Source organism: Taudactylus pleione, unplaced genomic scaffold (genome assembly GCF_031769625.1).
Source record: "Taudactylus pleione unplaced genomic scaffold, aTauple2 ptg001060l, whole genome shotgun sequence".
In the NCBI taxonomy this organism is placed as follows: domain Eukaryota; kingdom Metazoa; phylum Chordata; class Amphibia; order Anura; family Myobatrachidae; genus Taudactylus; species Taudactylus pleione.
Window position 1 is genome coordinate 3480117 of NW_028285461.1, and position 12284 is coordinate 3492400.

A 12284-nucleotide genomic window follows, 5' to 3' on the forward strand; every position below is an offset into this window, starting at 1 on the left:
GTGTCCTATTACATATACTATGTATCAGATCAGTAATGGCTGTATGTGTGTGCTGGTGGGAGCTGCCAGTCTGTATACTGCCCCTGTGCCCTATTACATATACCATGTATTAGTAATGGCTGTATGTGTGTGCTGGTGGGAGCTGCCAGTCTGTATACTGCTCCTGGGTCCTGCTACATATTATACATACCATGCTTAATGGTGGTGGTGGTATTGTCAGTCTGTATGTAACCCCTGTGTCCTATTACTCACAATGTATCAGAGTAGTTTTGGCTACAGAGCTATGATATGCACCTGTCTGACCTCGCAGGCTTGGGGCCTGTAGGTGTACTCCCGCTCTATATACTACACCTGGGATATAGTACAGCTCATAGATAATAGGGGAGATTCAATTCAGAGCAATGCTGAATAGCCCCGGGAAGGATTTCCCGGAGCTATACAATTGATTGCGCTGTTAAGTCCGAGTAGAACAACTTAAGCTGGAGAATACCGGTCACCACGCTTTAAGCAGGGTGTTTAGTCGCGATAATCGGCATTTTCCAACTAAAGTGCCGGCTGTGATGGTGTTAGCGCTACACTAAAGGTGCATATACACTGTCAGATATGTCAGATAAACGATTTGCAAACGATTGAACGATTTCAGCCTGTATTAAAATGAATGGAAATCGTACAAAACTGACTGCAAACACATCAGATGTCAGATATAGTTATCTGACAAACGGGAACGCGCATCGTTCATTGTTGCACACATGTCAGATTTTTCTTTCAGATATGAACGATTAAATGATTTTTAAAATCGTTATCATTCAGATAGGAAGAAAAATCTGACCGTGTGTATGCACCATACGCTGGAAAACGGCATCACGGCCGGCACCTCAGGCGGGTGTGGGCAGAAATCCTGTAGTCAGACTTAACAGCGCTGTCATTTGAATAGCTCTGGGAGCTCCTTCCTGTCGCTAATTGCATCGCGCTGAATTGAATCGCCCCCAATGTATCCATTTCAATAATTACTGCAGATCTATTCTGTATACAGTTCTGCTTCTGCCTGATCTCACCGGCCTGGATCTGCCGATGTGCGGAGGAAGCTGCCATTATGTGTGCTACACCTGGGATATGTTATGTATCAGATCGTTAATCACTGCAGATATACGCTGTGCACCATTCTGTATCTGCCTGACCTCGCTGGCACAGATATGTAGGAGATAGACAGGTCTGGACTTTACCCCTCAACCCCTCACCTGCTGCACTGGATTATGGTGACAGCAGGTTGCGAGTCATAAAAATAAAGAAACATACCACTGATACCGCTTTTATACCAAAGTCCCGGGTCTGACCGCATTTTACACCGCGGCGCCACACCGTTCACACCAGAGCCGAGTCAGCAGTGACCCGCCTCTCCATCACAGGCGAGCAGCACTTCTTCCCCCTCCGCGACCCTCTTACCTCTCTCCGCAGCGATCTGAAGGCAGAGAGGGCGGGTGGGGTGCGCTGCTCCGTTCTGGCTGGCCCCGGCAGTGGACGTTTGGAGGTGATGTAATCTCCTAGCGCCACTGAAGCCGGCCAATCTGGCAGCATGCGACGTGACCCAGGTCGCGCTGTTTACACTGCAGGGTGACACGGGAACGACCCTGCAAGCTAGCTGGGTCGGATCCCCGGGTCACTGGGCGTGCTCACGTGCATCAACCCGGGATTTTTAAGTCTGTGTAAATGATGTCATCTGTTATATGTAATATTATTTTATTTTTCTAAGAAGCAAGTTGATAATTCTGCAAATGCTGTGAACACCATGGCAACCACAGTCACATGGCACATGATGTAATGAGCAGAGAGAGCTTGAGACATTCCTCTAAGCTCTGTTTTCACTGTGACATCCTACCTGTTGTGCTCCATCCACCACACCTTCCATGACATGCAGAGAGTCTGGGCCTTGCATGTATGCTTAAGTTCCTTCCAGAGAGATTTTGAAAAAGAGATAATATAGGAAGATTGGTAATAGAAATGATCAGTTACATTCTTAAAAGGCACTTAATTAAAAAACAAAAGCCTTTGATGTGGGGTTGCTGCTGTAATCGGTAAATATGGTCTAGAGGGAGGATTCCTAGGCACCTGTAATTTCCCCTGTGGTAGCATATGTGACACAATATCGCTCTTGTTTTTTTTCCTGATAGGACGTTTCACAGATTCTAATGAGTTGTCCGAGCTCGGTAAGTACATCTTGTTAAGTACATACTGGAAGGGTATAACCTGGTGGTCGTGGTGGTGGTCCCATGTATTTGGTGGAGGTCTTCGTTGGGTATGAGCCTTAACAGCAAAAAAAGAAAAAAAATCTATTTCTACTTCAGGGTCCATAGGGTATCCACAGGATACCTTGGGGTATAGGTGTGACGTCAGTCGCAGGGCACCAAAGAGTTAAGCTTTCAGCCTCCCAGGATGCACTAGGTCCCCCTCCTATACCCCGCCCCCGGGCCAAGGCACCCCAGTTTAGTTTGGTGCCCGGCCGGAGTCGGGTGCACCTGTTGGAGTGGGGGCTAGAAGAAGCCCCTGAAGCTTATTCTTCATGCAGCTGTGGCTGCACAACTGGATGAACAGCATGGACAGTCAGTCCTGACGTCCATGCTGTCTTCCCTACACCCCGCCGGTACCAGAACGCCGGTACTGATCCGGGGATGCTGGTGGGCGTCTGGGGTCACAGCTAGCGGTGACCCCAGATGCTCCGGACCATGGCCGGATTCAAGGGGGACAGAGGTAAGCAGCGGGGTCCCGCGGTGGGTCCCCGCTGATCACATGGTCCTAAGTCCCCAGGCAGGGGGCTCCCTGCGGACTGGCTGCAGCGTGGAGCCAGGCGACCAACCTGCGCTTCCACTACCCCCTGGGACAGCGGACCGCAGCAGAGCGGTAGCGCTGCGGCGTCCCAGGGGTTAAATGCATGCCAGGGGAGCGCGCCTTCCCTGTCTCACAGCCGGCGCCTCCCCCGCTGCACACAGCCCTCTCTGCATGTTGCCGACTGGTCCTGTGGCAGCGCTCCTCCCCCAGGCCAGCCTCCTCTCTGCTCCTCGGCGGCCATCTTCTCCAGAACGCATGGTGAACGCTGCTGGAAGCGCTGGACGGAAGCATCGTGGTCTGGGTCCCCCCGCATACCTCTCCTCCGCTGTGGTCAGGTCTGTGTATGCAGCGCTGTGTCCTACCAGGCCCTGTGTCTGTGTAGTTGAGTGATCAGCGCTGTTAGTGCAGGAATTGTTATTTTTCTGCATTGTATGTGACTGTGCTAGCGCTGCTGCCTGTAATCTTTTCTTCTCTAAACTGTCAGCTTTATTACTGTCCCTGTTCTTTCTGCTAAAGCCCTTGCGGTGCGGTGCTGCAGGGTGGTCTCTCGCCTATTTAATACTTAATTGGTGAGAGAGGTCACATACGTGGTGCCATCATGTCTGAAAGTGATTTTCCCCTCCGGCTACAGTGTACCACGTGCAAAGTACCGTTAGCGGAGGGGGAGGGTAGCGCGGAGGGCCTTTGCCGGCAGTGTTTGTCCATGGCGCGGCCTATTACGGTTACAGCACCGGTACAGGAGCCGCCCTGGGCTTGTTTCGCTCAGGCGTTAACAGCTTTAGTGGGCCAGTTAGCTCCGCAGCCCGCGTTTACTCCGATGGGTTTGTCCCAGCAGTCTGTGGTGTCGTCACCCATGCAGGGGTTCCCACGACAATTGGTGGTACCCCACAGTCTCCCTATTTCCCCGCTCCCGGGTTCTCAGGAGCCAGCGTGGGTTAACTCCCTGACGAGTTCTGTACAGCACTTGTCGGATGTGTTGCAAGGGGAGTCTGTGATGCGGTCTCATAAAAGGCCGGTGGCGTCTCTGTCCGCTCCTTATGAGGATGACGAAGGGACGTCTGATGATGGGGAGATTCTAGATCCTTACGATCAGGAACCTCTCCATACTAAGGACGCTGATGCTAAGTCAAAAGTATATATTCCTGGACTTATTCGGGCGGTCCGCACAGCATTGGTGATTGAGGACGAAGTTCCCCCAGCGGCTAAATCTAAGTATGCCTTTTTCAAAGATGTGAAGGGCGATGCCACAGTCTTTCCTCTTTCGGGTCAGTTGGTGGACCATTTAGAGGAGGCGTGGAAACAACCTGGCAAAAGATACCAGCCGCAGAGACGCCTGGCGGTGGCTTATCCGTTCGCGGATAATTATTTTGCGAAGTGGGAATCCCCTCCACAGGTGGATTCTCACGTGACCCGTCTTGTCCGTAGTGCCACATTGCCGATGCCATCCATGTCCTCCCTTAAGGATGCTACGGACCGCAAGGTAGAAATCTGCCTGAAGTCCGCTTATTCCCTTGCAGGGGGGGCAGCACGGCCGGCTATGGCCATTTGCTGGGTTGCCAGAGCGATGGAGCGCTGGGCGGATTCATTAGAGGCTTCTTTTGAATCCGACTGTCCGGCCGATCAGGCGGAGTTGATTGGCAATCTCCGTGATTCGGCCACCTATATCAACGAGGCGGCTCTAGACATTAGTACTCTGGTGTCTAGAATTTCTTCAGCAGCGGTAGCTGCTCGTCGCACCTTGTGGCTGCGATCCTGGAAGGCGGACGCAGATTCCAAGAAAGGTCTGGAAGCGTTGCCGTTTACCGGAGAAGTTCTCTTCGGTCCGGATCTGGATAAGATTGTGGCCACGCTGGCGGCAGCCAAATCTGCCTGTCTCCCGTCGGCCGCTGCTCCTTCTGGTTCGGGACCATCGTCCTTTCGGTCATCTAGGGCCCAGGGCAGGCCCAAACCACAGTCGTTTCCTCGACAGGCTGGCCCTAAGAAATCGGTCAAGCCCCGGAAGCAGGCATGGAGTACCAGACGTCCGGCCCCCAAGCCAGAATACAAGCCTGCGGCCTGACGGTCCGGGCCTCCCTTTGGGGGATCCCAGGGTGGGAGGCCGCCTGCTACAGTTCGCCCAGTGTTGGTCGACCACTACGACAGACACTTGGGTTCTGGAGGTGGTTTCCCACGGATACGCCCTCTCCTTCCGGCACAGACCCCCGGCTCGCTTCTTCACCACGGGTCTCCCATCAGACCGGAACAAGGCTACGGAGCTGCGGAAGGTATTGCACACTATGCTCCAGGCTGGAGTTATAGTGGCGGTTCCATTCTCCCAGAGGGGCCAGGGTTTCTATTCAAATCTATTTTTGGTACAGAAACCCAATGGGTCATATCGTCCGATTCTCAACCTCAAAGCACTCAACAAGTCTTTGCGGGTCCCGAAGTTTCGGATGGAGACCCTACGGTCCATCATTCTGGCGCTGGAACCTGGGGACTACTTGGTGTCATTGGACATACAGGACGCTTACCTGCATGTCCCTATTCTTTGGCGCCATCAGCAGTTCCTCAGGTTTGCAATCAGCAGCGACCACTTCCAGTTTCGGGCGTTACCTTTTGGCCTGGCAACAGCACCACGTGTTTTCACCAAGGTGATGGCGGTCATGGCGGCTTTTCTGCGGCTGCAGGGAGTCCGCATGTTGCCGTATTTGGACGACCTGTTATTGGTGGCAGGATCTCCAGAGCTCCTGTTACGCCACTTGGACCTGACCATTGCACTGCTGCAACGGCACGGCTGGCTAATCAACTGGCAGAAGTCCACTCTAATCCCGTCTCGGAGGATTCTGCATCTTGGAGCCTTATTGGACTCGGGACAGCAAAGGATCTTCGTGACGGAGGACAAGATCTCTGCTTTACAGTCAAGGGTGCGCAGTTGTCTGCACAGCCGCCGGGTGTCCTTACACTCGGCGATGAGGTTACTGGGCTCCATGGTGTCGGTGTTCGACATGGTGGAATACGCCCAGTTTCACTCCAGACCTCTGCAGCACCTGATCCTGTCCAAGTGGAACGGGCTGACTCAGTCTCTGAAGTCCCAGACGATTGTGCTCACCCAGGAGGTTCGCCTGTCCCTTACGTGGTGGTTACAGACGACCCACCTCAACAAGGGACGTCCGTTCTGGGTTCCAAATTGGGTCCTGTTGACAACGGACGCCAGTCTTCGGGGCTGGGGAGCAGTTTCGGGTCCTCACTTGTTCCAGGGCAGGTGGACGCCGACAGAAGTGGAGCTTCCAATAAATATCTTGGAACTCCGTGCGGTCTTCAATGCTCTCCAGCAGGCACAGCGGTTTCTCCAGGGTCGCCCGGTGCAGGTCCAGTCGGACAACGCTACCACCGTGGCCTACATAAACAGGCAAGGAGGAACTCGCAGTCGGGCGGCTCTCGTAGAGGTCTCTCGGATCCTGGTTTGGGCGGAGCGCAATCTTCCGGCCATATCAGCGGTCTTCATCCCGGGAGTGCTCAATTGGGAGGCGGACTTTCTAAGTCGCCAGGACGTTCATCCGGGGGAATGGTCCCTGCACCCGGACGTTTTTCAACTACTGGTGGACAGGTGGGGTCTTCCAGAAATCGACCTCATGGCGTCCCGGCACAACAACAAGTTGCCGGTGTACGGGTCTCGCACAAGAGACGAAGGGGCGTCTCTGGTGGATGCTCTGTCCGTCCGGTGGACGTTCCGGTTCGCATACCTGTTCCCTCCGGTCTCCCTTCTTCCACGGGTAATCCGGAAATTCAAACAGGAAGGAGGGACGCTCCTGTTGATAGCTCCCGCGTGGCCCAGACGGCACTGGTTCTCAGACCTTCAGGGTCTGTCCGTGGACATTCCTCTGCGGTTGCCGCTACGACCGGACCTTCTGTCTCAGGGTCCTTGCCTTCACCCGGACCTGACTCGGCTGTCTTTGACGGCGTGGCTGTTGAGACGGCCATGCTGAGGTCCCGGGGGTTTTCCAGCTCTGTGGTGCGTACCATGTTACGAGCTCGGAAACCGTCTTCCGCGAGGATATACCATCGCGTGTGGCATACGTTCTTCCAGTGGTGTCGACCGAGAGGTTATGCACCGCTGGAGTTTCGTCTGTCTCGGATTCTCGCCTTCCTGCAAGCGGGACTAGATTATGGGCTTCGCCTTGCTTCTTTGAAGGTACAGGTTTCGGCCCTATCTGCCTGGTTTCACCGTAGGATTGCTACAATCCCGGATGTGCGCACCTTTATGCAGGGTGTTCTCCGCATTCAGCCGCCCTTTGTTCCACCTGTGGCGCCTTGGGATTTGGCTGTGGTCCTGAGGGCTCTCCAAGGACCGCCGTTTGAACCACTGGGCTCAGTGGATCTTAAATGGCTAACAGCTAAGACTGTTTTCCTTCTGGCCATTGCTTCGGCCAGACGTGTTTCTGAGTTAGGGGCTCTTTCTTGTAGACTCCCTTTCTTGGTTTTTTATGGGAACAGGGCAGTGCTCCGCACTCGGCCCGAGTTTCTTCCCAAAGTTGTTTCCCAGTTTCATATTAACGAGGAAATAGTTGTTCCGGCCTTTAACTCACCGGGTCTTTCCGTGGGTGAGGCCTCTTTGGATGTTGTGCGGGCCTTAAGGACTTATGTTGACCGCACTTCTTTGTTTAGGAAGTCGGACGCTTTGTTTGTCCTCTTTGGCTTCCGTAAAAAGGGTTGGCCTGCTTCAAAGCAAACTTTGGCAGCCTGGATCCGTATGGCTATTTCTGAAGCTTATCTTCATGAAGGCCTACCGGTCCCTCCTTCTCTGAAGGCTCATTCCACTAGGTCTGTGGGTCCTTCGTGGGCAGCTCGACGTGGTGCCTCGGCAGTTCAGATCTGCAAGGCTGCTACGTGGTCTTCTGTCCATACCTTCGTGAGGTATTACAGGTTTGACACCTTCGCCTCTCAGGATGCTTCCTTCGGGCGGCGGATTCTCCTTTCTGCACAGGAGCGTCCCCACCCTTAAAGGATACTGCTTTGGGACATCCCCAAGGTATCCTGTGGATACCCTATGGACCCTGAAGTAGAAAATATGAGATATGGTAAGAACTTACCCTTGTTATCTCTATTTCTACGAAGTCCATAGGGTTCCACAGGACTCCCGCCCTGTCGCACCTGTGCTGCAGATGGGCTTTGCTCTGGTCACCGGTTTTCCGTCTCCCTCTGGTGAGAATGTGATTCTTGTATGTGTCCAGATCTTTGTTCTCTCTCTTCCTTCTCCTCCTCCGGCCTATGGCTTGGTAACTAACTGAGGTGCCTTGGCCCGGGGGCGGGGTATAGGAGGGGGACCTAGTGCATCCTGGGAGGCTGAAAGCTTAACTCTTTGGTGCCCTGCGACTGACGTCACACCTATACCCCAAGGTATCCTGTGGAACCCTATGGACTTCGTAGAAATAGAGATAACAAGGGTAAGTTCTTACCATATCTCATATTATTTGCACGCATGAGCCATAGTATTAAAACCACTGACCGATGAAGTGAATACCATTGATTGATTATCTCATTACAACGGCACTTGTCAAGGGGCAGGATATATTAGGCAGCAAGTGAACACTCCGGTATTCAAGTTGATGTGTTGGAAGCAGTACCAATTGGCGAGCGTAAGGATCTGAGTGACTTTGACAAAGACCAAAATGTGATGTCTAGGGGACTGGGGGCCTGATTCAAACCCGGTTGCAAGCGCTGAGTGCTCGCAACCGGGTCGATGGTGGCCCAGAGCGTATGCACACGATGGAGCTGGCTCTGTCGTGCGCATGCGCGAGACCCGGATAGCGACGGGCAATCCGTCGCTCCGGGTCTCGCACCAAAGGGGGCGTGCTGTCGATGTTGAGTGACAGCATGCCCCCTTTGGTGGGTGGGCCGGGGGAGTGGCTGCCCAGACGGAGGCGTTCCCATGAGAACGCCTACCGTCTGGGGGTGGCCCCACTGACATCACAAGTGATGTCAGTGGGAGAGCTTTCGGCTGTATTAGAGCCGAAAGCTCTCTGGGGATTGCGGCCACGAGACCCTACCACAAGGGTCTCGTCGCAAGCCCGATGGTCAAGACCATCCCAGCCATCATCATGGCCGCTCGCATTAGCTGTGGGTGGCAACCCACAGCAATGCAAGCGGCCAGGAGGCCGCTCCATAAAAAAAAAAAAAAAAACTCCCTGATTCAGAGCGAGCGCTCTGTCAGAGCGTCCGGCTGTGAATCAGGGCCCGGGTCAGAGCATCGTCAAAATGCCAGGTCATGTGGGGTGTTCCCGGTATGCAGTGGTTAGTACCCACCAAAAGTCCACTATTCCTCATGTACTTTTCATAAAAACATAAGGGGAAACACAATCATAGTGCAACAACAGCAAATGTTTATTCCACAGATAAAACACACATATATTAAAAATGGCTCCGTACCATAAGAGTCCTTTTTAAGAAAAGGTACAATGATAGCATATAGAGCAGTGGTCGAAGTGGGATTTTTCTAGTGGGGGTATGGAAAATCTAAGGTTGCACTTATGTGCGCACCGATGGCGCGCATGCACCGGAAAAGGGTGCGTGTCCTTATGACGCGCTCTTTTTCAGTAGTATAGTGTATCACACCGTAGTACCCCATATACACAGTTTGCCACACAATAGTAGTGCCCTTTATGCAATGCCCACAGTTGTATTGCCCTTATACAATGCCCCCTATGCAGTGCCCACAGTAGTAGTGCTCTTTATACAACGCCCACAGTAGTAGTGCTCCTTATAGTAGTGACCCCTATACATTGCCCCACAGTGACTGCAAAGTGTTTCACCTCCTGTGCCTCCTTTATTAATTATAATCATAGGTAACTGAAGTTGACTGTGACTGCAAAGTGTTTCACCTCCTGTGCCTCCTTTATTAATTATAATCATAGGTAACTAGCTTATTCTTTACTGAATCCTTATGCTTTTGTTTCTAATGCCTTATGATTTGTAATAGTTACATTGTTTTAAGGATTCTCTCAGTTTATTGACTAAAGTGAATGCTTGATTTATTTGTAGCCTTAGATGTATGGTATGTGGTCATTGTTGACTTAAGCCATTTTTATTGCTAGCTTTCTCTGGCTGGCCAATTGGGGGTTTTCATTAATTAGTGTCCACACTTGCCTGCTTCCCTGTATAAGTGTCAGTAGTTTGGCTGGGGAAGCCTTGGCTGGGTGCAGTTTTTTAAGTGCATAACTAGCGTTAGACCTGCGTTAAACCGAGGACAAACAGAAGGAGAAAAAGGTCCATCACTCAACAAACCCCAACAATCTAAAGACTCAGACTAAAACTGGACTCCCTGTACAATCACGGCAAGAACACTTCTAATGCTATTAATAATGCTGGCCTTCTGATTCTAGCATACAATTCAATGCTTATCGTACTTTTCCCCATGTCAGTTTATATCTATCAACTTTGAAACACTGTCCTTTATCTCAGCTCTCTTGCCTAGCCTCACATCCTCTGTCTGCTTACAATCTGCGTTATTTTTCACATTCTGCACACTTTAGAACCCCACTTTTATTTCTCCCTATAACAATCTTGTTAATCTGCATACATATTGATACACTGTTCTTTGATACGTCACTGTTTTCTTACTTGCATTCCTACAAATCTCTTGCACTCATATCTCATTTAAATTTCCAATTTTCTTTCCTCTTGTTTACTTATAAACACCATGACAAGGTTTTCGTCAACTCCCTCCTTCCCTCTGTCTCTACCTAATCCTCTGTTCTGCCCCCTGCTTCCACCTTTATCCTTTCCCCCTTATCTCTTCCACCTCCTCCTCCCCTTCTCCCCCCTCTGTCTGCCTACTCTTCACTCCTCACCCATTACTCCACTTTCTTCCTGTTCTACCCCCCCTCTGTCCTACTACCCCACCACCAAACCCTCCTCCTACACTCCTCTCCCTGTCACTTCACCCCACTGCCATCCACATCTCCCTCCCTGCCCACCTCCTATTGGTTCCCTTTCCAGCTCAGGTGCCCGCACCATCACTAAACTCTATTCATATCGGTCCCCCAAATTAATCTCACCTCCACGTTACAGCAACCCGGACAATCTCATTCACATCTCCCCCACAAATGCTATCTCTCTATCCTGTGCCCTCTGGAATGCCAGGTCAGTCTGTAATAAACTGGTCCCCACCCATGACCTTTTTATCTCCAACTCTCTGAATCTCCTAGCCATCACTGAAACTTGGATCTCACCCTCTGACACCACTTCTCCTGCTGCTCTATCCTCTGGGGGCTTTGCCTTCTCCCACACCCCCCGGCCTGGGGGTCGCCATGGTGGTGGAGTTGGGGTCCTTCTATCCACCAGTTACTCATACCAGCTAATACCCTCTGAACCATCCCTTACATTCCCCACATTTGAGGTTCATGCTATACGACTCTTCCAACCAGTAAACCTCAGAGTAGCTGTCATTTACCGTCCCCCTGGCTCTCCCTCCAAATTCCTTGACAACTTCGCTTCCTGGCTCCCTCACTTTCTCTCCTCAGATCTTCCCTCCATTATCCTAGGTGATTTTAATATTCCTATTGACATTCCCACAGAATCCTCTGCAGCTAAACTCCTTACCCTCACCTCTTCATTTGGTCTCGCCCAATGGACCTCCTCACCCTCCCATGTGAGAGGGCACTCACTTGACCTGGTCTTTACGCACCGTTGTGATATTTCTGATTACTCCAATTGCCCATTCCCCCTCTCTGACCATCACCTTCTCTCTTTTAACCTATCCCTCTCTCCTTGCCCTCCTCTAACTCCTAAGGCTACCATTACTAAGCGTAATATTGAGGCTATTGACACTGTTGCTTTTTCCTCCCTGCTGGACTCTCTTCTCTCCCCTATCATTTCTCTCTCCTGTCCTGAACAAGCTACTTCCCTGTACAATTCCTCCCTTGCTTCTGCTCTTGATTCTGTTGCTCCAGCAATAACCACTCACCCTCGCAGATCCACACCACAACCCTGGCATTCCAAATGCACCAGATACCTACAAAAGTGTTCAAGAATTGCGGAGCGTCAGTGGAGAAAGTCACGCTCTAAGGCTGACTTCCTCCATTTCAAATTTATTCTCTCCTCCTACAGTGCTTCCCTGTCTCTCTCCAAACAAACATATTTCAAGAACCTCATCTCCTCCCAGTCCTCAAACCCCCGGCGTCTCTTTGCCACTTTCAACTCCCTACTCTGCCCTTCCCCTCCTTGCCTTCCCTCCTCGCTCTCTGCCCTCGACTTTGCCACCTACTTTACATCGAAAATTGACTCCATACGTGAGGACATCATATCCCATCAGACCCTTAGCACTCCTCTCCCTCCTTGCCCTTACCACCCCTCCCCTTCTGTCTCACCAACTCTGACATCCTTCTCCCCTGCTTCTGGAGAGGAAGTCTTGGCCCTCATCCGGTCCTCCCCTCCTTCCACCTCCCCTCTTGACCCTATCCCTTCCCGTCTCCTCTCCCACTTGT

The 12284-nt window shown here is 51.8% G+C and overlaps 1 protein-coding gene across 1 annotated transcript in view; it reads left to right on the top strand.

The window, feature by feature from the left end:
* Window positions 1-12284, top strand: part of PEX16 (peroxisomal biogenesis factor 16) — a 34541-nt gene that overhangs the window by 1100 nt on the left and 21157 nt on the right. The window contains exon 2 of the mRNA XM_088461483.1: window positions 2169-2204. Coding sequence (XP_088317609.1) covers window positions 2169-2204 — 36 coding nt within the window. The remainder of the gene's footprint in view (window positions 1-2168; window positions 2205-12284) is intronic.